The following is a 25,557-nucleotide window of genomic DNA, read 5'->3' as shown; positions in this document are numbered from 1 at the left end:
GAGAAAAACAAACACTAGCCACTGGTTGAGGATCTTTCAATGGACAAAAGAGCTTTTAGAACTCAGCAATTTGGAAGTTTCTGGAGGCAGGGTTATCATTAAGTAAATTCTTTATGTTACAACCTTAAAAGATTTATAAACACTAGTCATCAGAGAAGCAATTAGTGTACTGCAGAAGTTATTTATTAACAATATCCTGATATTAGTCTCAATGAGTTTAGTAGTTTTTAAAATGATTATCTTACTCCAAAGCAATGTAAATTCTGGAAAAATCTGACTATAACACCTATTTTAACTTCAGAATTTTGGATTACAGGTTCAGTCTTTTAAATTTCTCTCTCAAAGGCAAACTAAAAACAAAACAAAAGCTCAATATTAGAGTACATGATTAACAGGCAATGCCTTGAATACAGCTAATGTACAAAATTTTACTTTACCCAAAGTTTGCATAACAGCTTGCTGGTAGGGACCCCACAAATTCATACCCATAAACTCTCCATATAGATGTACCAAAAATTTAAATTTTAAATAGCAGATCTTCGATCACACTAAGAATCATTAATTTTGAAAATACAAGGACAACTTTACTTATTCATTAATTTTTTTTGAGACAGAGTCTCGCTCTGTCACCCAGGCTGGAGTGCAGTGGCACGATTTCGACTCACAGCAGCCTCTACCTCCTGAATTCAAGCGATTCTCATGCCCAGCCACCCCACTAGCTGGGATTACAAGTGTGCACCACCACATCCAGCTAATTTTTTAGTAGAGATACAGTTTCGCCACATTGGCCAGGCTCTGCAAGGACAATTTTTAAATGTCTACCAGAAAGCTCTCTGCCTAGGAATATGGCAAACATTCCATGAATATTCTTTAATGTTATTATTTCTAGCCAACTGATGATCTTACCTTTTTCATTACTTTTTTTTTTTTTGAGACAGAGTTTCGCTCCTGTTGCCCAGGATGGAGTATATTGGTGCGATCTAGGCTCACTGCAACCTCCACCTCCCAGATTCAAGTGATTCTACTGCCTCGGCCTCCCAAGTAGCTGGGATTACAGCCGTGCGCCACCACGCCCAGCTAATTTCGTATTTTCAGTAGAGACAGGGTTTCACCATGTTGGTCAGGCTGGTCTCAAATTCCTGACCTCAACTGATCCACCCGCCTCAGCCTCCCAAAGTGTTGGGATTACAGGCATGAGTCACCATGCCTGGCCTCCTTTTTCATTAACTCAAGTTATAATTAAAATCTCTTCTCAATTTCCCCTCATGCTTTGATCAGTCATCTTTCAAGTATCTGTAGTCAATTACTGACGATTGGAATTTATTCTAGGAAATGTGTTAATCTTTTCAACCTTTCTACATACACAGGATCTATTTCCTTTCTCTGTTTATGGCAGAAAAGATATTGCAGGATTTAAGAAGTTCAACAAAACGTGAAGGTCATTTAATCCAACTGTTTGTGTTACAGGTGAGTTAAGGCCAGTGAGGTACAATAACTTGACCAAAGTCATAAAAACTAGTTTTTTGTGGCAGAGCCGGAACTCCTCAATACACCTTGCAGACTCTTGTTTGCCCTTTTCCCTCACAGTAATGTGATACTGCCAAGAAAAGCAACTATCTATTTTAATCACTCTCATTTCTTCTAGGGAGGAGTAGCTTAAATTTGCCAGTGTAGAATTACACATTAGCTCTGGGTAGCTGATGTCCTTCAAGAAAGACCTAGGAATGGCTGAATGCAGTGCTATTAATTACAAACCACTTCAGTAAATGGGACCACTCTGTCAAAAATAAAATGTTGGGCAAAGTCTAAACTAAATTTTAGTATGATTTTAATAGGCTGGCAAAATAGCAATGTTTAATTTTTTTGTTTTGTTAAGAAAGAGTCACTCTGCTGACCAGACTGAAATGCAGTGGCATAATCACAGCTCACTGCAACCTCAAACTCCTGGGCTCAAACAATCCCCCCACCTTAGCCTCCTGAGTAGCTAGGACTAACGATATGTGCCACCATGCCCAACTAATTTTTTTTTATTTTTTATTTCTGTAGATGGGGGAGTCTCACTATGTTGCTCAGGCTGGTCTCAAACTCCTGGTCTCAAGCAATCCTCCCGCCTCAGCCTCCCAAAGCACTTGGGATTACAGGCATGAGCCACTGAGCCTGGTCCCAGTTTAAAATTTTTAATTTGCTTTCAATACCACATTGGGGCATGTGTGATTAACGTACATTTATCTAAAGAAGTCAATCACATTTAAAATTTCTAAGGTAACCAGTAAGAATTAAGGAGTAGGGCACATATTATGGATGATCATGTATGCTAAATGCTTTAGTCAAATCTCATTTTTAAATCACAACTAAAATATAAAGTGAATGGTGGTGAGTGCTACATATCTTTTATATTTTATATATATAAGAAATCCTATTCCATTTTTAATGAAAGTAAACTGTAATCCACAAGAGAACAGAGTTCACTGAAAAAAAATGTTTAGAGTTCACCTGAACATATATTATAAAGTAATATATATATATAGACATGTATTTTGTAAAACTGGACAAAAATGATTAATGACACATAAAGTAGTATCTAAAATAGCCAATGTCGTATGTTTCTAATTCTTTTAGAGGGGCAAATGAATCATCAAACCAGCACATATTCAAGACTGGTCAGCAATAAAAATACATGTATTAAGATTAGCCTGAAATATTTTAACATTAAAAAAGATTATCAAACCTCTCTGATGACTGATTCATAAAAATGTTGGCCCATTTAAACTATTTTGTCTCTCTTGGTAAGTCAAAAAAAAATCTGAGACCAGCATCCAAAGGAAAATATACTCTCATATATTATAAAACATCTGCAAGTACGGTGAAGTACAGAGAACTTCGCTAAACTGTCCATAAATAACCTCTGATATAATTTTGGCACCTACCTTTTCGGTATTTGCACATATACAAATATATACACAGTTATTATTTTTAAATAAAATTGGTATTATGATATATGAGACAATATATCATGAATATTTTCTTGTATCATTAAATATATTAAAAACATGATCGTTAGTTGCTATGCAGATCTCATATTAGGGTATATCGTAATTAATTTAACCATTCCCCTATTCCAGAAAATTTAAGAGCACTTCTAATCTTTTATTATTTACATAACACCATAAAAAAATAGCCTTACAGGTACATCCATATATGCACCACTCATTATTACATTAGGATAAATTTCTAGAAATGAAATAACTGAGTCAAAGAACATTATATAAATATACAACACTGCCTTCTAAAGGGGTTGTACCAAATCAACACTCTAAGCATGACTGTGTATTCCATTTTGTCATTTTTAAAAACTGCCAATTTAAGAATATTAACCCCTACATCTGTAATACATGTTCAAGTGAAATTTTGTAAGTAATAGGACAGAGTATAATATTATATTCTGTCAAGAAAGTAGAATGCCAAATTCACCCTAGGAGCATACCATAAAACTCTGATTACCAAGAAGGGACAAGGTTGACACACTATGAAATTAAGAACAATAACATAAACACTTCGGTCAAATAATGGCACCCTATCTCCAGACAAAGATGGGATGAAGATATGTCTAAAGGTAGAATCAAGATTTTGAGAACTAGCTAGCTCTAAGACTACTCCAATTAAAAAATAAATATGAAAAAATGTTCCCCAAATTCTTCACCATAGAGGAAAGGTTTCTAAGCTGTGATAAACTAAAAAAATTAAAACGTGTGTGTATGTGCCAAAAGTGGGAGGCGTGTAACAATTACACTGTTTTGTGATGGTCTGTCCATTATTCTGAGATTATACCATTGCTTTTTTGGTATTTTATGCACCATCTTTTATGAAGTAATGGTAGTAATTGGTAGCAGTTTTTTGGTTCTGATACTTAACACAGCAAAATAAAAACTCCAGTTTGGTTCTTTTCTTTTTTTGGACATTACTCTTCCTTGAAATCTAAAAGTCTGAGAATCATGTAATGAACAGGTAAAAGAAAATGTAAGAACATTATTTAAGAAGACCATGATTTTGTAGAGGAAAAAAGAACACACACCATTTACAGTTACTTATTTGTCGCCAACTTTTGGAATTAAAAGACCTGAACTTGACATTTACGCATTTAGGTTTGGCTAAACATTTTGAAACCTTTGCAAAGAAAACAAAAACCAGAAAAAAATAAAACAAATGTTAACAATAACAATCTTTGGGTGTGAAAATACATGGGCAATGTATTTTTTTTTTGGTCCACTTTAGTATATTCTCAGGATTTTCTATGATATATGCACAACTTATTCAAAATGAATTTTAAAATGTAAAATAACTATTTTAATATCACTATGTTTTAAGTATTATTTTAAACATAATAATTCTGAAACAAAATAGAGAATTCCTGACAACCAATCTTCCCTCTGAACTGCTCTTTTTTAAGGCATTGGTAGGACAATCTTCATTTTTGTCCCAACCAGTTCTATCTATCCTCCTATTAGTAAAAGTGGCTCATCACACAGAAATTCTCAACTTAGGTATCATCCTCCAATCCCTATCCAAAGAAGCCCAGTCTACCAGGAACTGGGCTAACAAAATTATAATCCCCAACTCTAACCATTTCTGATCTATATAACAAGGAAAGGGTGTCTTCTCCTTTTCCCAGTTCCCAGTATCCTCAATACAGAAACACAGCTGTAAAGGCATCAAATCATCTCAACTTTCCAAGACTAAGCTGCTGTTGACAAAATTGCTAATATTATCTGTTATCTCTCTCAGAATCTAAATACAAAAAGCATCAAACAATACAACAAAAGGATATTTTTCAACAGGCTTTTTTAAATGACTACACTGTAATAATTCATTTGTTACTGAGCATATCACATGTTGACAGTGCTCTATCAGCAGCTCAACTCACAACGGTGGTAAAAATGTCACATTTTATTAGTAATCTGTGAGTTGCTTAATAATTCATATTTTGGTAGGTAACAGCTACAAAAATGTTACATTTTACAAGTCGAAAATGTAAGCTTCATGAAGAAGATAATTGTTTTTGTATTGTGTTCACTGCTGTATTCTCAGATCCTAGAATACCTAACATTTTCTTGGTAGGTATTCTATACATATTCATGGAATGAAGAAATAAGTATTATATATGCTAAAATGTTTTCTCCTATTATTGTAATCTTTGGAAACCGAGACTCTAAACTGTGGAAATATCATCAATCCAGAACAGATCAAGCCCCAGACATCCTGGCAAATGATCTTCTACTACATTCACACCAAGTCTTTCACTTGGTCCTCATGTCACCACTTATTCGTATGTTCAGTTGGTTAGTCATTAAACATCTCAGTCTCCTGGTCTAATAACTACAAAACAGTAGATGTATCCATCTTTTAACAACTCTTGATGTCCAACTAAGTAGAAAATATAAAGTGGCTTAATGTTTATTTCTTAGATTGTTGTATACATAAGATATTTTTGAGAAATATGAAAGTAAGGATTTCAATTAGATCTAGTCAGTCTGTCCCATACTTCTAGGAAATTTTCAATACCATAAAAATTCTCACACTTATCTAATGAATGGTCCAAATTACAGGTGTTCGCTTATTACTGTTTGTCACTATGCATGCGACAAAAGTATGGCTTTTACCAGAATGGCCTTATAAACAATGACTAACCAGACAAAATTAAAATTTGGGAGCCAACTGATACAACAGTCCTATAAAGATAAAATCTAGTTGAGGAAAGCAACTCAGATTAAAAGCTTCTTTAACCAACAGGAAAATCATTTAATCCCTGTCTCAAATTAAAAATTAAAAATATGATGAACAGTGCTTGAACTAACTTTTATAGACCTTTTGAACATTCGTCTGCCTCAAGATAATGGGTCCACAATACAGTGGTGAAAGTTCTTTGAAAACAAAAGTGACTATAAAAAAAACTTTCAAAAAGTAAAAAAACAGTGAAACTTCTTAATATTTTCCAAGGAATAACACTTTTAAAACATTTGTCCAAAACAACAAAACAGGAAATGTGTTTTGTGGACTCTAGAAAGAACTTTTAAAACAATACTATTTGCAAATAGGGTCAACAGAGAAAACACCATAATAAAGCTAACTGTCTTTTACTTTTAAAAATTGGGTAAAACCCCATTATACTTACTTTGTAAATAGTGCAAAACCATCAATACAAGACTATAGCTGCTTAAAGTACCACGACTGGCATCATTTATCTGATGGTGACTTGCCCACTTCTTAATCACCAGCACTAACGGACGAACTCGATTTTCAACTGAAAGTAAAATTAAAACTTAACATGGTAAGAGACATTATAGTTTCTTTGAAAGTTTACATTATTTCCCAGATCCATGCCAAAATAAAGAGCACTGTCTCTGTGTACATTAAACACTGTGTCTGTTCACCACAAATGTGTCTTATGTCTAAAACTCACCTTAGTTACCTTTTAAAAATTACCAATTATTAAAATGCCACTTGATTCACCTATAACTGATAGTATATGATTTTAGTGTAGCAACATATACAAATAAAATAAGATATACTTAAACACAACTAAAGGGATGTCACTATTTATGACAAACATCTTTAAAAATGAATAAAGAAAAAAGAGGCTAATTTTTTATAAACAAACCACAAACTTACGGTATGCATAAGTTCTGAGAAGGAATGTGTTTCTTATTCCAACAACATTGTTTACATTCAGGTCAAACTCCACACAACTATTTAAGAAAAAAAAAACAATAAACTTTAGCTGAAGAACAAAAACACTTCCTTCCTAATAACTAAATTAATGCTCATCCATCCCATGATGCAAAATAGCATGGGCCCAAAGGCCATAGACCTGTGTTTTTAACATGACACACTAAAGAAATAAGAATGAACAAATACTCAGTATGTTATTTTGATGTGATTTGGTGAGTACTGAAAATATAAAATAAGACTAGTGGAAAAATCAGTAACATACTGCTAAGGCTCCAATTACCCCAAAGAAAAAAATTTTTTTTTTTTCTTTAAAAAGATGGACTCTCGCTCTGTGGCCCAGGCTGGAGTGCAGTAGCATAATCATAGCTTACTCCAGCCTCAAGCTCCTGGGCTCAAGCAGTCCCCCCACCTCAGCCTCCCAAATCACCAGTATTATAGGTAGGAGCCACCATATCCAGCTGAAAATGTTTAAATCTCACAATCGTTTCCAGATAAACAAAACTATGTGACCAAAAACATTTCTGAGCAAGCTATCCCATTAAGTTATACATTCTCAAATGATCTGGAATTATAGCATCATATACTTTAAAACAACAGAAATAAAAAGCCAAATAAAATGCAGGGGAAAAAAATTTAAAAGCTCTGTCTACACATTATATTTCCTCTAAAATGGCTAGTAAATTACAGTATCATGTCAAATTTGGCTACTGATACCTGGAAAAAGCTATCTATAATACTCAAACACATAATGATTATTTATTTGGAAGCAAATATATGCAGTTCATAATTTAAAAAACAGGGCAATGGCCAGGTGCGGTGGCTCAAGCCTGTAATCCCAGCACTTTGGGAGGCCGAGGCGGGCGGACCACAAGGTCAGTAGATCGAGACCATCCTGGCTAACACGGTGAAACCCTGTCTCTACTAAAAATACAAAAAATTAGCCAGGTGTGGTAGTGCGCGCCTGTAGTCCCAGCTACTTGGAGGCTGAGGCAGCAGAATGGTGTGAATCCGGGAGGTGGAGCTTGCAGTGAGCCAAGATTGCACCACTGCACTCCAGCCTGGGCAACAAAGCGAGACGCCGTCTCAAAAAAAAACAAAAAAAAAGAAAATAGGGCAATAATGACGCAATCTACAAAAAACGGCTAAACTCATACAAAAACGAAGGATTACTTTCTGTAAGTCAGTTCTACTTATACCCATGTGAGATCCCAACTTATAAATACTAAATTTTTCTGTGAAAAGACTGTCTAAAATAAAAATGAAATCTTTCTATATTAATTACAGATTTTAAGTATAAAATTTGAAATCTACCATTTCAGTCTTTCTTATTTGGGGGAACAAAAGAAATCTTACAATCTTTCCATTACCCAGGCATATTAATAAAAATGAATAGTAGTATTAACACTTCAGATATTATACATTATTTGGCTTTGGGAAACTTACAGTAACAATAGAGTTATTCTTTGTGTTTGTGTAAGTCTAACACTGAAGCCAATTTGTACTGCATCCATATAGTAACTCAATAGAAAAGAAAAACACATAGATGGCAACTAGTCTGCAGTTAAAAATTTTTCCAAAATTGAATTCAGGGCTTTAAAAATATCCATAGTCCCTGCTTCAATACTACTTCTAGAAATACTAAAAAAGTGATCCTCAATATGGAAAGAATTTATGCACAAAATGCTTATTTATGTTATCTAAAAACTAGAAACACACCAAATGTTCAAACACAGGGGAATGGTTAAGTTAATGACAACTTACTTATCACTCAATGAAAAAATATAAAGCCATTAAAAATGAGCTGTAGAACAATACTTAATGATATAACCAAATATTCATGAGATATGGTTCTGTTGGGAAGTAGGATTTGGCTAGGTATAGCAGCACACTCCTGTAATTCCAGAACTTTGGGAGGCTAAGGTAGGAGGATTGCTTGAGGCCAGGGGTTCAAAACTAGCCTGGGCAACATGGCAAGACCCTGTCTCTACCAAAAATACAAAAATTAACCTAGTGTGTTGGTGTGTGCCTGTAGTCCTACCTACTCAGGAGGCTGAAATGGGAGGATCACTTGAGTCCAGGCATTTGAGGTTACAGTGAGCTATGATCATGCCACTGTACTCCAGCCTGGGCAACACAGTAAAACTCTGTCTCTTAAAAAAAAAAAATGCTTAAGAACAAAAAAAGTTTGTATGATAATCTTAAAACAGAAAAAGAATAAAACTATTTTTGTAACTATAACTACAACCATATATTATTAAAAACTTATAATTAGATAATAACTTTATGTTTTATCTCCCTATATATTTCATATCTGCTTTAGGAAAATCTGACACAATTTACTTGGCAGAAATTTAATAAGTATTTATAGATCTGACTGATGTTTAGATATATAAAGGAATGGCTTGAGCCAGCCATTAAAGTTTGTTTAAAATATATATATTCAGTCAATTTTCATCATTCATAGTAGCCACATTCTATAAAGTTGCTGCAAACACTGAATTAATAAATACTATATATCATTGCTCCTAGGGTAAGCACAGGGTTAGGTTTCTGCCAGCCTAGTCACATTTTCATAAACTCATCAATATGTAACCAAGTTTTATGTTGTGCTTCTGTTTGAAGACATTGTATTTAATACATACGGTTGATTCATTAACAGTGGACTCATGGCCAAGAGTACTGTAACTCATGCCTGAGCAAAGCCTACCTAACACATATTTTCTCCATAGGGCACCATCACAGCCTTCCTGCACTTGGGGACACTAGAAAGTAACTCCACACTATGCTTGGGGGCCATTTTAAAAAGCAAAAAAAGCACAAAAATGTGAAAAATATGGCATTAATTAGACTATGAGGAGGTTATCTGTTTACAGTACGAAGCTGAACAAGAAGACAGTGTGTCACCTAATTCTATCTCAGCTGGAAACATGGTATTGGGTGATTTGAAATTTTCACCACTCTGTGTATGCCCATGAAATGACTGCTAAAGCGTATGAATATTCATGTGGAGAGTTACAAATAACTTTTAGCAAGTAGGCAAATTGGTGCAAACACAATCTATGAAAGATAAGGATCAATAATGTGTGTGGGGGGGCATAATTTCAGTATTAATTTTGTAAAACTGGACAAATTTTATGAAATCTGTCACAATTCTATTTTTAAAAAACAGTAACAAATCAGTTGAATGAAATAATCAACATCTATTTACATTTTGCATTCAGATATTATATAAAAGATCCCAATTCTAATGCCCATAAGAAATTCAGAACCCAAGCTGGTAGAACATATAAATATAAATTTTGAAATGGAACAAGTATATTTTGCTGTTGTTCGTTCATTATCTATTCTCTAGGTATTATATGTATCTTTCATTAAAATGAAACATAACTTGTTTAATCATAATTGTATTTACAACAAATCCCTTGATATTAGTATGTCAAATTTCACTAATTATGTTCTTCAGAACGCATTACTTCCAAAAGGCAAGAGATCATTTAAAAATCTAAAATACAAATATGTACATACTCTTTAAATTGGATAGTCTCACATATTCAAAATGTCAAGCAGAATAGCTAAGTATAGTTAAGCATAAAATATCGCTCAATTTTAAAAAACCATTTCAAACACCAAGTCAAATGATTTCTAAAAACTGATGAAAATAAACTGTAGTGCTACAACATACAATTCTTAATTATCTTTATCAGATGAGTATCTAAAAATGATCTAAAGGAACTGGAAAAAGAAAGCTCATTGATTACTTACCTGACTTTATCCCTGAACTTCACAATTGGCACTTTTGCTCGAATCAGCTGAGGTCTCTCAATGTAGCCCGCTGAAAGACAAAAGATAATGTGAATATCGGCAAATGTTTCTAGAATTCAGAGTGTTCCAATGCACATTTTTAAAAAAATAGTATTTACTAAGCTAAAATAATTTAAGAAAACGTCTGTGAAAAAGAATACAAGCAAGGACATTATCAAGTTCTTCTAAGGTTGGAGGCTCCAGTAATATCATTTAGGGGGCTTTATATTAAGGTTATTTTCAGGAATGTGGTCTAATATAGTATCTATAGAGAAGTTCATCAGATCACTGTAAGAGTGAAAATATATCTAAGCTAGCAGCAGAGGGAATAGCTAATTTTGGTACAGCACAGAGTAAGGTATCATGGTAACTATAGAAATCATATTTACAGAGTCTTATGTGTGGAAATGCTTTGCAACATGATACATGGGGCTTGGATGCATTCAGTAAGTGTGATCTCTATGAGTGAAAAATACATATATTTATTATACACATGATCTCTACAAGTGAAAAATTCAGAACAGCTTAGTGAACACCAATTATTGTGCTATTATACACAGGAGTATCAGTTGACAGGAAATTCAAATATATACACATATGTATTACATATATACACATATCATATACAACATATAATAAAAGTATATACATATTTTTATTCCATCAAACTAAAAAATTATTGAGTTGAAAGTAATACATGCTTATCATAGAAAATTAGGAAAATACAGAAGTGTATAAAAATGCAATTCTGAAAATCTTTCCCAAATGAGTAATTTTCTAATTTTTTAACTACAGAAAAAGTAGTACCAGGATTTTTTTAAACCCGAAAATTTTCTGTTATAATGTTTTACCATCAAAATTACAGAATCTATATCAGCTGGGCTTGGTGGTTCACGCCTGTAATCCTAGCACTTTGGGAGGTCAAAGTGTATGTATCACTTGAGGCCAGGAGTTTGAGACAGGCCTGGCCAACATGGCAAAACCCCGTCTCTACTAAAAATACAAAAATTAGCCAGTTGAGGTGGCACACACCTGTAATGCCAGTTAATAGGGAGGCTGAGGCATGAGAATCGCTTAAACCAGGGAGGGGGAGGTTGCAGTGACCTGCGATCGTGCTACTGCACTCCAGCCTGGTGAGAGAGCGAGACTCTGTCTCAAAAAAAAAAAAAAAAAAAAAAAAAGACTATATCAAGCTTCAAAATAGAATTTATGTGCAGGAATTCAGAAAAATAAAATTAGGAGTTAAAAGTTTTGAGTAATAAGTACAGGTTCTGAGACCAACAAACTATAGTCCAAGCAAGTTACTAAATCCATTGATCACCAGTTTCCTTAACTATTAAAAATAACCAAAAGAAAAAGAAAAAAAAAAAAATTCATGTGAATTACATGATCTTTAAGGTACCTTCCGTTTTTAATATTTTGATTCAAACAGCTATTAAAAATCCACTTAGGTATGAATTATTCTTTATTTTACAGAATAATTCAGAATGCAGAAGCCTAGGTCCAAAGAAATAAATCACTTCATTTATTTCTCTTCTACAGTAGATGTAAGTTATTCAAAGACAGTGACTTGTTACTTGACTTGTACATTCCAGCTCAAAGTCTGGCATATAATGAATGTCTGTTCAACAAATGAACAAGTGTCTTTCCAATATCACACAGGATAACTTCAACTTTCTATAAAATTCTATATAAAAAGAAATTATTTGAGATGGCTTAACATGTGGATTAAAATCTGTTTAGAGTCAGTGTATTCAAAAAGTAAATTCGTAAAATAAAATGGCTTAAGTCAACAATTTGCTTTCTGTTGAAGTCATACATTTAGGTCTCATGTTCAGTGATCTTATTTTTAAAACAAGTAAAGATGCATATCATTGCAAGCCAGATGAAATTCTCATCTGGACTTTATGTGTATCAACACTTTTAGCTTTTCACAGATACTCTGTTATTACAACTATTTATATTCATGCTTTAATTTCCCTAACAATCTATAAACTTTTGAGAAAAAGAACTAAAACTTACATATCTTTGAATCCCCCCCACTGCAGCAGGTGGTATATTTTGCAGTAAGAGCCATAAAGATATGCTGAATAAATGATCACTCTTCTTTTTAATCAAAAGTTAAAAGAAATTCATTTGGAAAAAAGGATCCATATTATACCTATCCTGACCAGAATAAAAAATTCTTACCAGAAGATAACGTAAGAGGCATTTTAAATAAAGTTATGTCAGGTGACATACAAACTTGAGGCATGTCAGACTTACAAAGTCTAGTACAGAAGTGTTTATGGACTAAGGTGAGTATATGCCGTGCTTCAGTCTTCTGATTTACCTGAAAAAAACACTGAAAAGTTAAAAATAAAGTGTTTTTTCATTATCTTTCTCAGCTTAATGTTTCATTTTCCTAACGTATCTCAACAAAAACAAAACATACAAGATATACTTTCCTTTGGAGTTATTTTTCAATATACCCAAGGAAACTTATTTTTCTAAATTATAGAAAAAATCAACCTTTAATGCTATCTTTCACATCTACATTTCTAAATCAATTCCTGATTTTAAGCTTAAAAGCAGTTTTCAAAGAAATTCTGAAACAGCCATTTATGTCATTTTTCCCTTCAGTATAACACTGTACAAAAAGCAACCTCCAACAAAAATAAACAGAATTTTAGCCTTATCTAGATCTTAAGCTGCTCAAGGATAGTTTCATATCCATGGTGCCTCAGTTTGTGTAAAAGCTATGACAACATGATTTAGACGTGTGAATAAGACTAGAGGATGAGTGGGATGTGCGTGAGTATAATCTAGCAGCACAAAAAAGTTTTAATTACAACCCTTGTATTCTCCACTGTTAATAATGTGAGGTTTTTTTAAACTTTCTCTTTATATGATTTCAAAGCCTAGAAAAATATTCTTCCTGGAATAAATCTCTTTCTGATTTGCAGTAACTAGAAGTCATTTTTGCTAGTGGAATAATATGAATAGTAAAATTATACATTAACATTCAATAATTTTTTGTATTTTTAAAGATGTAAAACATAATAAGGCATATTAAAATTACACTGAGCTTAATTTAATCACTGGTAGTTCAGAAGAAACCTCAGCATCTTAAAGAGGCTGCCTCAAGTCAGCTTAACGAAAACCAATTACTGCAGTATTAAACACAGGAGTATCAGTTAACTGGAAATTCAGGTAAACACACTACAGGTTGAACATCCCTAATCCAAAAACTTGAAATCCGAAATCTGAAACTTTTTGAGCGCTGACATGATACTCAACGGAAATGTTCATTGGAGCATTTCAGATCTGGATCAGGGATGTTCAAATGTTAAGTATAGTGCAAGTATTCCAAAAAAAAAAATAAATCTCAAATCCAAAAAACTCTGGTCCCAAGCATTTTAGATAAGGAATACTCAACCTGTACTAAATAACACAGTATCGTTGCTAAAGAAAAAGAAAAAAAAAAAAACAAAGGCAAAATGTCAGAGAAAAATATTTTAAATTTAATAAACATGATAGTCTTATTTTAAATTTCAGTGAAACCTATTTTCCCTTAACAAGCATTTTCAAGGAGAAAAAAAGTAAAGATTAAAAATAGAATCACTGAGAATTCAAATGGAAAGGAAATATATCAAGAAAATAATATTGCCACATGCTCTTCTTTGCTGCATCCTGATAACATATCCAAACTAATGACATTTCAAAACAGAGGCAGAGTTCTTGAAAAAAAAAAACAACACATAGTGAAGCCATCTCACTTTAAAAACTTAGAATTAAATTAATGCTATACTTCCTATTACTTAGCTTATTGTGCACATGCCTTAAAAATAAAAAATTTCCTAGGTTTCCTGCAATTATGGTAAACAAAATACAAAGAAGTAATCACAACAAAGCAAATTTTTTTCCTCAATGACTTTTATGTAAAATTTCTTAACCCATTAACACGAGAAACACACTTGGAATAAATGTTTCCTTACTTACTGGTTCTTCCTTAACAACTAGGCATAAATCACCATCACTGCTCCGGGTACCAAATCCATTTAAAGAGGACCCAACCAAAAAAAGTCTGCTTTCTAAAGAAACAGAAGAAAGTAGTAAGAGTACTTAAAATCTAAACAAGGTGCACTGGTTCTGTGCCTATTAAAAAAAAAAAAGATAAAATTTAAAATAGGAAACCATATACCTAAAGGGCATGCAAAATAGGGAAACATACGTGGAAATAACAGCTGAATTTCTCTCTGCAGCTGGGTTCGACAGAGTTCTTTCTTCTTTAAATCATTTATATGCTGCTGACATGTTTCAAATAACTCCAGTATCTGCTGACTCAACTTGAATCCACCGCAAAAAAAAAAGTAAAAGTTTTGTTCAGCAATGTAAAAGTAATTGCCATTTGGAGAAGTATAAATTAATTATATTGACACTATTTTAAAAGGGAATATATATTATCTTCTTAATAGTTTCCAAAACAAAGCTACTATTACTCAAGTACAGGAGGAGAATGGTCTGAAAAACTATATATAAATTTTACAAAGTAAAATTTACAACTCACAGAAAAGTACAGACACAGATACTTCATAATAAAAATAATCCATGGGTCAGCAAACTGTTTAACACTTGCTCACTGTATTTGTATGGCCCCTGAGCAAAGAATTTTTTTACATTTCTAAAGGATTATGAAAACAAACAAATAAGAATATGCAACAGAAACAATATGTGAGTGGCAAAGCCTAAAGTATTTACAGTCCCTGGTCTTCTGGGCTCATGCAAACCACCCCGTCCCATTCTTGTAATAATGCCCTGAACCCTAACTTCATGTTGCCATGTACTTACCACCTTTTTTTTTTTTTTTTTTTTTGAGACGGAATCTTATTCGTCGCCCAGCCTGGAATGCAGTGGTGCGATCTCGGCTAACCGCAACCTCAGCTTCCTGGGTTCAACCGATTCTCCTACTTCAGCCTCCCAAGTAGCTGCGAATACAGGCATCTGCCACCACACTCGGCTAATTTTTCGATTTTTGTAGAGACAGGGTTTTGCCATGTTGGCCAGGCTGCTCTCGAACTCCTGACCTTAAGTGATCCGCCTGCCTCAGCCTCCCAAAGTGCTGGTATTACAGGTGTGAGCCATCACAACTGACCCTACCACCCTTTTATCTACTGATCTGGTTCACACTTTTCCCTCTAGCCCAATTCTTGCCATCAACATAGGTGATTTCCCTATTTGAAATGGGCTATATATCACGACATACTCCGTTTCTGGACTTTTATTTCCTCCAGTATTCTTCATCAGTATACACTCCTATAATGTGGTCTTTACAATAAACTGGAACTGCTCTAGCTCTGAAATTTTAAATTCCAATATACTATCTTGGCTTCAATCTCCTATCCAATTCACACTTTCTCACTCTCCTCATACCTGCTCTACAACCACAAGAGATCTAGATTCCTTTGAATCCTCCCTTTTCCGCCAAGCCATCAGTACCTAAATGGTGTTATTTCTTTACCTATGCAGTCTACACCACACAGTGCATCCCTTGAACCACTCTCTTATCATGCCTTAACAACATTATCTACCTTGTCATGTTCTAATACTTGTCCTACAAAACCCTAATCTTAGGTCAATTAAAAAAAAAAAAAAAAAACACCTTCTCTGCTCTTACATCTAAGTTGCTAAGAGACAAAACTGAAAAAAAAAATTAAAATTATAAAATTGGAGTATTTCAAGTTTAGTCTTAGGTTGGCCCTTAGCATCACTTAGCAATTTCTTCCAAGTCTTTGGTTAGATATCGCTTCTGTTTTTCATTATACCATTCCAAAACGTTTACTATCTTCTTCAAGCCCTCTAAACTTATCTCCCTTTCTCTAGCAGATACAGTTAAAGTTTACTACGAAAATTGAGAATACCAAATGCGATATTCCTCAGCCGCTTAACCACAGACCTAAAATCAAACATATTTGGGGGGGTGGGGAAAGGCGCCCTTTTCCCCATTCAAAGCTAATCTCTCTACCAATAATTTTGTATTCAAGCCTTCTGGTCACCTTAAGGGCACAAACACCTCTACCAGTTTTTCAGTCCTGCTCTTGTATTTTCAATCTCTCCCTCTCTAGGACTGCCTTATAGTCCATAATGAGGCAAAAATATCACCCATCATGAAAAATGTTGTCTTTCACATATTTAGGATCCTCATTTTAAGAAGGCAGAGGCATTCTAGGCAATTTGGCAATGAAAGAAGCATAACTTTCTTTAAAATCTCTGAATACCCACCCCACAAAAGACAGAGCAACTAGGAGAATAAATCAAAGAGATCAAACCAAACCAAAATGTGGCCAAAAAATAAAACACAATTGACTGACCAAGTATTCATCATGAACACTCAGGAGTGCGACAAATACCAACAGCAGCAAGATTCACACGGTATCAGACACGGTAAAAGAAAAGGGAATGGGATTTGAAACAGTCTTAAAAACAGAACATGCAGAAATCAAATTGCTTATAGGTAATACCTTCTCCCCCTCACTCACCAAACTAAGCAGCCCACATCAATGTACCACAACCAAAATAGGCAAGCAGCTTCATAGGCTACAATTCATAGGTAAATGCAAGGGGACCACAGAAAGATCAGAGACCTCCAAACAAAATGAGGTTCCCTTCCAAGAAAAAGCAACAGCAGAAACTACCAGGAAGAGAAACTTAAACTGGACAGTACAGAGCCATCAGGAGAAAAGGAAAGGTGTAAAATGATTCTGACTCTCAGTGGACATATGAATATGAAAACATTTTTCGTCATCATAACAGGACCAGGCAGGGCAGAGGGAAAGTCCCTGGCATTTAGTAGGTAGAGGCCAGGATGTCACTGAACATCCTACAATACAGAGGACAACTCTACCACAGCAAAGATTATCTGGCCAATAGTACAGAGGGTATGCCAATAGTACAGAGGGTAAAAATGCCAATAGTACAGAGGGTAAAAAATTCCGCTCTAGATAAAAGTAGGAAAGGAAAAAAGCAAAGGCACTCAGGAAGTATATTTCTGAATACTACACAAGAACAGAAGAGGGCTGGGCGTGGTGGCTCACGCCTGTAATCCCAGCACTTTGGGAGGCCGAGGCAGGTGGATCACAAGGACAAGAGATCGAGACCATCCTGGCCAACACGGTGAAACAGCATCTCTACTAAAAATACAAAAAAATTAGCCAGGAGTGGTGGCACATGCCTGTAGTCCCAGCTACCCGGGAGGCTGAGGCAAGAGAATCACTTGAACCCAGAAGGCAGAGCTTGCAGTGAGCTGAGATCACACCACTGCACTCTAGCCTGGGTGACAAGAGTAAGACTCCGTCACAAAAAAAAAAAAAAAACAGAAGAGGAGAAGTCCTAGAGCCACAAAGCTAGCCTGCTCAACCCTCTCCACATAAAAGTAGCACACTGCTGGGCATAGTGGCTGAGCACGCCAATAATCCTACCACTTTGGGAGGCCAAGGCAGGCGCATCGCTTAAGCTCAGGAATCCGAGACAAGTCTTGGCAACATGGCAAAACCTCATTTCTACAACAAATTTAAAAATTAGCTGGGCATGGTGGTGCGTGCCTGTAGTCTCAGCTACTAGGGAGGCTGAAGCAGGAGGATTGCTTGAGCCTGGGAGGTCGAGGTTGCAGTGAGCCATGATCACACCACTGTAATCCAGCCTGGACAACAGAGGAAGACCTTGTCTCAAAAACACTGAAATAAAATAAAATGAAAGTAGTACAGAAAAAGCCATCTCAAAGACAAGTAACAGAAAGAACTGGAATCTCGAAAGAGGTAAGAATGGGAGAGGAGAGAAGAAAAAATTGAAGAAATAACGCCTGAAAGTATTCTAATCAACTTCCATACAAAGTATTTGTAAGAAAAATGAGAATACATTGAGCAACTTTTTGTTTTTTGATACATGGTCTCACCGTGTTGCCCAGACTAGAGAGCAATGGCGCAATCAGAGCTCACTGCTGTCTTGACCTCCTGTCAAGCAATCCTCCCATCTCAGCCCCGCAAGTAGCTGGGACTAAAGGTGTGCAGTACCACATCTGGTTAATTTTTTTTTCTTGAGAGACAGGTTCTCAGTATTTTGCCCAGGCTGTAGAGTAACATTTCTACAGACAATAAAGCACACCAGAAGAATGTGTAAACAAAACTAATATGTTTAACATAATATAAAAAACCAAGGCCTTTTCTCGTTTTAATTTTCTAAACAGATAATTCACTACTTAAAGCATATATACTATCAACAATTAAAAATTTACTTTTTAAAAACTTCACAATAGCAGCAAAAAGCATGAAATATTTAGAAATCTATGTACCAAGAGATGTGCAGAATTTGTATACTGAAAACTAGAAAATATTGAGAACCTAAAGACCTAAATAAAGGGAGAGATAAACCACATTCACGGATCAAAAGACTATTGTTAAGGATGTCAATTCTCCCAGAATTGATCTTTAGATTCAATGTAATCAAACTCAAAAGCCCATTTGATATAATTTGTTTCACAACAAATGAAAAAGAAATCGAAAGCCCAGAAGGCTTCTTTCTAGAAACTGACAAAAGAATTTTAAATTTGACTTAGAAAGGCAAAAGTCCAAGAATAGCTGAGAAAAAAATTGGAGAATTTAACCCAACTGACTTCTATACTTAATATAATGCTACAGTAATCAAGACAGTATGGCCCTGATGGAAGGATAAACAAAAAAGATCAACTGAATATCAGAATACTGAAATATTTACCAATAAAATAACTCAAATCCGATTCAAACTAATGAGGGAGGGAGGTAAAGGTAAAATAAGATTAGTCATATGTTGTTAATTGTTATGGTCATATGTTGGCAGTTGTTAAAGTGGACAACATGAGGACTTGATACGTTTTTCTCTCTACTTTAGTATATGGTTTGATATTTTCCATAATAAAAAGCTAAAAAGAAAAGTGTCCAAGTTTGTAACAAATGTGAAAAAGATCTCCAGTAAAAGTGGCTAACATAAAATTTTAAATGATACTTGAAGGATTTTTTAAATATGCAACAGAGGACTTACGTAGCCCACATGCCTAAATATTTACTATCTGGCCCTTCTGCCAACCCATAATCTAGAGAATCAGGCAGATTGGATCAACATAATCCTAGAATTCACAGTAGGTACTCAGTCTTCGTTGAATAGCAAAATCAACAAACAAACTTCTTGGCTGGGCAAGGTAGCTCATGCCTGTAATCCTAGCACTTTGGGAGGCCGAGGTGGACGGATTGCCTGAGCTCAGGAGTTCAAGACCATCCTGGGCAACGACGGTGAAACCCTGTCTCTACCAAAATACAAAAAATTAGCCAGGCAGAGTGGCATGCACCTGTAGTCCCAGCTACTCAGCAGGCTGAGGCAGGAGAATCGCTCGAACCCAGGAAATGGGAGGTTGCAGTGAGCTGAAATTGCACCACTGCACTCCAGCCTGGGCAACAGAGCAAGGCTCTGTCTCCAAAAAAAAATTCAAAAATTTTTTTAAAAAAATTTTCTTTACAATGCCCAAGTGGAATGTTGTTATATTCATAAAGTGCTTTCATCTGAATGACCCTGTTAATGTAGAAAGAGTCACATGTGAAAAAATTTACAATGACTTAGAAAATACGAAATTCCATATTCTTGTTCCTCTCTATTTTTTACATGCATGGAAACACTTTTTCTTTCCCAAGGTCTACTATAATGGAGATTTAATGAGTTTTTATGTGAAAGAATTTTCCTCATTATCTACCCATTAGCTTGGGGATTCACATTATCAAATCATACTACTTTACTCTAGAACAAATACTGAGAGTTCAGATGAGACAAAAAAAGAAATGCACATATATGTTTGAACAAGATTTCTGGTGCTTTAATTTAGAGAAATATTCCAGGAGATGGCTCACTGTTCTTATAATTCTTAAAAAAAAAAACAGAGAGGAGGAATGTATAATATGAAATATCCTTGGCTAAAAATCATATACAATTTAGATCACATATGTAATAACAAGCTGACCACGCATAATTGCACTCCAAAAATATTCTTTAATTCTGGGGTAAATTTTTCCTAATTTTTAGTTTAAAAAAACTATTCCAAGCCAGGTACAGTGCAAATGCTGGTAGTATCAGCTACTCAGGAAGCTGAGGCAGGAAGATGGCTTGAGCCCAAGAGTTCAACAGTAGCCTGGGCAACTTAGTAAGACTCCATCTCAAAAAATAAAAAAAAAAAAAAATCCCTCCAGCAACATATATATAAAATGGATTATTCTTAAACTTGTCTAAATCACTACAATACTACCTGCTTAGGCTACCTACCAAGATCTATCACTATAAAATTAATTAGTCTATTTCTCACTACACAAAAAATTTACTTATACATAGTCTAAAATATTAAAATAAATATTTCTGGCCAGGTGCGGGGGCTCATGCCTGTAATCCCAGCACTCTGGGAGGCCAAGATGGGCATATCATTTGAGGTCAGGAGTTCGAGACCAGCCTGACCAAGATGGTGAAACCACATCTCTACTAAAAATACAAAAAAAAATAGCCAGTCATGGTGGCAGGTGCCTGTAGTCCAAGCTACTTGGGAGGCTGAGGCAGGAGAATTGCTTGAACCTGGGAGGCAGAGGTTGCAGTGAGCCAAGATCACGCCACTGCACTTTAGCCTGGGCAACACAGCAAGACTCCATCTCAAAAAATAAAATAAAATAAAGAAATATTTCTTCCAAATACAAATGTTCATTTTTCCTAAAAAAAAATTGTAACTTGTCCTCAAAGTCAAGGTCAAATTAAGTATCAATAAAATTACCATTGTCTGAAGTCAACACAAGCCATAAGGATAAGGGAAGTACTGGCTGGGATTCAGAAAAGTTTTTATATGTACCAATATATAAAGCTCTCACATGGTATTTAACACTGTATAACTTTCACATGGTATTCTCAGCAGTTCACTACCTGTCCCTGATAGCTGGGCCCTGGAGTAAAAGAAAGTGGGGAAAAAAAAAAAAAACTTTTTAGCCTGGCGAGGTGGCTCATGCCTGTAATCCCAGCACTTTGGGAGGCAGAGGTGGGTGGATCACCTGAGGTTGGGAGTTCGAGACCAGCCTGACCAACATGGAGAAACCCCGTCTCTACTAAAAATACAAAATTAGCTAGGCATGGTGGTGCATGCCCATAATCCCAGAATTGCTTGAACCCAGGAGACGGAGGCTGCGGTGAGCCGAGATCACGCCATTCCACTCCAGCCTGGGCAACAAGAGCGAAACTACGTCTCAAAAAAAAAAAAAAAAACAAAACAAAACAAAACAAAAAAAACTTTTTAGCTGGAAATACCAAGACCTAATCATATACTACAATGTAAATTTTTTTTTTGCCTAAGTGCTATCTACAAGCAACAAACACAAATCAGCAATGAGCTTTCGAAATGGGAGAAACAAAATTAAATTATAGTCCAGAAAGCAGGTCATTACAGCATATAAACATTGCAATAAAAACTGGCAATTCCTCAGGCTCTCTCACTGCCTTAGTCTTTGTTACATGTCGCTATAGAAAGAGCTGGTATTAATTTTCTGAGTAAAATAAAGCCAGATGTGTAATAAAAGTTTAAATTCATTCTTCACAGTCAATTCCCTTTCCCATCAAATTAACCAATTCTGAAATAAAATAGAACCAGAAAAATGTCATGCCTAAAACAACCCACTTTTTGTTTGTGTGTTAAATTACTATGGTTTTGGGTACGGACAAAGTTGGGAGTATTCTTAATTTATAAACTGGCGGGTTGAGAAGGCAATCTGGATTACTGATTGTTTTCCCCCTGAAGTTTGATTACTTTAGGCGCTTACTATTACCTGAACTTGGCCAAAGAATTGCCCAAAAAAGGATAGAAAAAAACAAGTTTTTATTTGATCTCTTCTGTCTGAGTTCTCTCTTAGGTGTTCTGGGTAAATTGACATCTCAGTGGTTTTTTAATTTTTCTGATAAAAACATAAATTAAAAAGACAGACCCTTTAGAGATCTGTAAGATAACTATCCCCAAAGTGTTCTTCCAAGGATGCCAAGAAGCTCCATAAAATTTGCCCCTTACCAAATTTAACATTACACAGGAAATGTAACAATTCTTTAATAACCATCTTTTTATTTCACAATCAATACCAAGAAAAACCTCAGCCTAACCTCATTTCAACTCAAAATTCAAAATCAAATAAGTCAATTCACATAATACCTTCTACTAACCAGAAATTTCAAAGAACAGTTCTAATACTGTAGATGGAATTCAGGGGCTTAGATAGCTAATTACAGTCTCTTTTTTGTGCAGAAAACCATATATTCTTCTAAAACCCAGAGTAAAAACAAAAGTTAAAATTCAGGAATAACTCTGATCTCTACTTTGAAGAGTTGTTAACATAGTAACTTGAAAAAGACAAAAAAAAAAACACTGATGAAAAAATTTAAACTCAGAGGGTATTCATTTTCAAAATTCAATTCTTTAGGTTTATCCTCAAAGTAGTTAAGAAAACTTCTAACAAAATCTTTCCCTGGAGCTGGCAGATTCAGCTGACTGACTTACTATTATTATTAATGAATTCATTATTACCACTCTTAAGTGAGCCCTCTATACTACCCAGAAAATAATGTTTCAAACCTTCTGCACTCTGTTTCTCTGGTGAGTTTGATTCCCCACATTCAGTAAATGGTATTTCAAACATTCTCCACTATTCTCAAACCTCTGATATCCTACTTTATCTTCTCCAGTCTCAACAGATGATCTTGCATAGTAATTCAGAGAGAAAACGGGAAGATGCCATTCAACCCTGGAAACTCCACTAACTTCTCCCTACCGTATCTACAAATTTCCCTCTATCTATACCTATCCTCTCCTCCTATCAGCCAGTTCAAAAAAGTTTTTCTCTTACCTAAGGCCAATCACTCCACCTATATACAGGATCCATTACCCTTCCATCTTGTAGGAAACCTTATTCATGATTGTTCTTTTCTTTCCAGAGTAGTCAACCTCTTTCCTGTCTATGAATCTTCCCCACAAACATTTATATGTGGGCAGAGTTTCTCCCACCTTACAAAAAAAAAGCCTTGTCCCAACTTCCCACCTTTTGCTCCCCCCTTTCACTGCCAAATTTCCCAAAACAGTTGTGTATAATCTTGGTTTGCATTTGTTTTCCCATTCTTTCCTCAATCTATTTCAGCCAGTCTTGGACATAGACTCACTTCCTGAGGCTTCAATTACTATCTGTATACTGATGATGGCCAAATACACATTTCTAGCTAATGAATATCCTTTGAATTCCAAATCTATATGCAGTATAGTCAATTATCAATGCTAAATATCCACTCTGACGCTTCAAAAGCATCTTAAAGGCAACATGTCCACGGACTCATAAGTCAATCCTTATTAAGCACATATATAAATGTTTCTCCTCTTCCATTCTATTCTGTCTCAGTGAATGATGCCACCATGCATCCAACTGTAGAAGCCAGAAACTTGAGTGTAATCCTCAATACTTCTCCTCAATCGAACCCAGTGGTTTTCAACTAGGACAATTTTGCCCCACAGAAGACGACTGGCAATGTCCACAGACATTTTGGGTTGTCACAACTAGGGATTGGTGGCAGGAATGCTACTAGACATAGGAGGGTACACAGGACAGCCCCTCCACACCAAAAAAAGCTGGCCTAAAATGTTGATATTGCAGAGGCTTAGACACTGTAATCTAATATATCATCAAATGTTACAGATTCCACCTCTAAAATACAGCTTAAATCCATCAATTTCTCTTCATAACTACTAGCACTTCCTAATTCAAGGTACCACTGCCTCTCACTTGAAATACTATAGTACAACAACTTCTCTACATCCATGCTTGCTCAACTTCAATCTGCTCTCCACAGTGCAGTGAAAATAACCTTTTTAACTTATCTGTCCACCGCATTTAAAAAAAAAAAAAAAAAAAACCTCTGAATAGGTTCCTGCTGTTCTTAAGCTAAAGACCAAAATGGCCTAGGAGTCCTTGCAAAATATGCCCCTCTTCCCACCTCCCCTACCACACCTTCAACCACTTTCCCTCTAATTCATGAAACACTAGCCATCTTGACCTCCTTTCAGTCATTTGTACACTCCATTCTCTTTTCTGCATTAGGAACCTCAAACATGCTATTTCCTCTCTCTAAAGCAGTCTCCCCATCCCCACTACTTTCTGAGATGGAGTCTCACTCTGTCTCCCAGGCTAGAGTGCAGTGGTGTGGTCTTGGCTCACTGCAACCTCCACCTCCCGGGTTCAAGCAATTCTCTGCCTCAGCCTCCCGAGTAGCTGGGATCACAGGCACCTGCCACGAGGCTAATTTTGTATGTTTAGAAGAGATGGAGTTTCGCCATGTTGGTCTTGAACTCCTGACCTCAGGCGATCCACCCACCTCAGCCTCCCAAAGTGTTGCAATTACAGGCATGAGCAACCGTACCCAGCTCTCCACCATTCTTTAACTAGTTAACTCATTCATCTTTCAGATCTCAACTCAAATAATGTCTCCTCTAACAGGTTTTCCCTGAGACCCCAAATGCATTCTCTCAGCACTCAGTAATTTCCTGCACAGCGTTTATATAAATAAAATTGTGATCTGCATTTTTTTTAAATTTTTTTAAGACAGAGTCCTGCTCTGTCACTCAGGCTGGAGTACAGTGACACAATCTTGGCTCACTGCAACCTCTGCCTCCCTAGTTCAAGCAATTCTCCCGCCTCAGCCTCCCGAGTTGCTGGGACTACTGGCGCACGTCACCACGCCCAGCTAATTTTTTTGTATTTTTAGTAGAGACAGGGTTTCACCATATTGGTCAGGCTAGTCTCGAACTCCTAACCTCAGGTAATCCACCCATCTTGGCCTCCCAAAGTGCTGGGATTACAGACGTGAGCCACTGTGCCCAGCCTATGTATGATTATTTTTTAATGGCTCCCCCTCCTCTCACTATGCTGTACCTAAATGTAGAGACCATGTATGTTTAGAAAAACAGTGTATCTCCCA

General features: G+C 35.6%; 1 protein-coding gene across 15 annotated transcripts in view; it reads right to left on the bottom strand.

Annotated features, from left to right (window-relative positions):
- Window positions 1-25,557, bottom strand: part of TENT2 (terminal nucleotidyltransferase 2) — a 73,718-nt gene that overhangs the window by 31,303 nt on the left and 16,858 nt on the right. For 6 of the 15 annotated variants that reach the window (XR_012413767.1, XR_012413766.1, XM_045393933.2 and 3 more), the window contains 6 exons: window positions 14,741-14,855; window positions 14,509-14,600; window positions 12,793-12,859; window positions 10,489-10,558; window positions 6,667-6,743; window positions 6,170-6,298 (listed from right to left, as the gene is read on the bottom strand). Coding sequence is in view for 12 of the 15 variants with exons in the window: in XM_045393933.2 (XP_045249868.2) it covers window positions 6,170-6,298; window positions 6,667-6,743; window positions 10,489-10,558; window positions 12,793-12,859; window positions 14,509-14,600; window positions 14,741-14,855 (550 nt within the window). In the remaining 3 variants the exon portion in view is untranslated. Of the gene's footprint in view, window positions 1-6,169; window positions 6,299-6,666; window positions 6,744-10,488; window positions 10,559-12,792; window positions 12,872-14,508; window positions 14,601-14,740; window positions 14,856-25,557 lie in introns of all 15 variants that reach the window. The other 9 variants (XR_012413765.1, XM_005557254.4, XM_005557256.4 and 6 more) reach the window with 3 other exon arrangements.

The sequence above is a fragment of the Macaca fascicularis genome, chromosome 6, assembly GCF_037993035.2.
Source record: "Macaca fascicularis isolate 582-1 chromosome 6, T2T-MFA8v1.1".
NCBI classification, from domain to species: Eukaryota; Metazoa; Chordata; class Mammalia; order Primates; family Cercopithecidae; genus Macaca; species Macaca fascicularis.
This window is presented reverse-complemented; position numbering and strand designations above follow the sequence as displayed.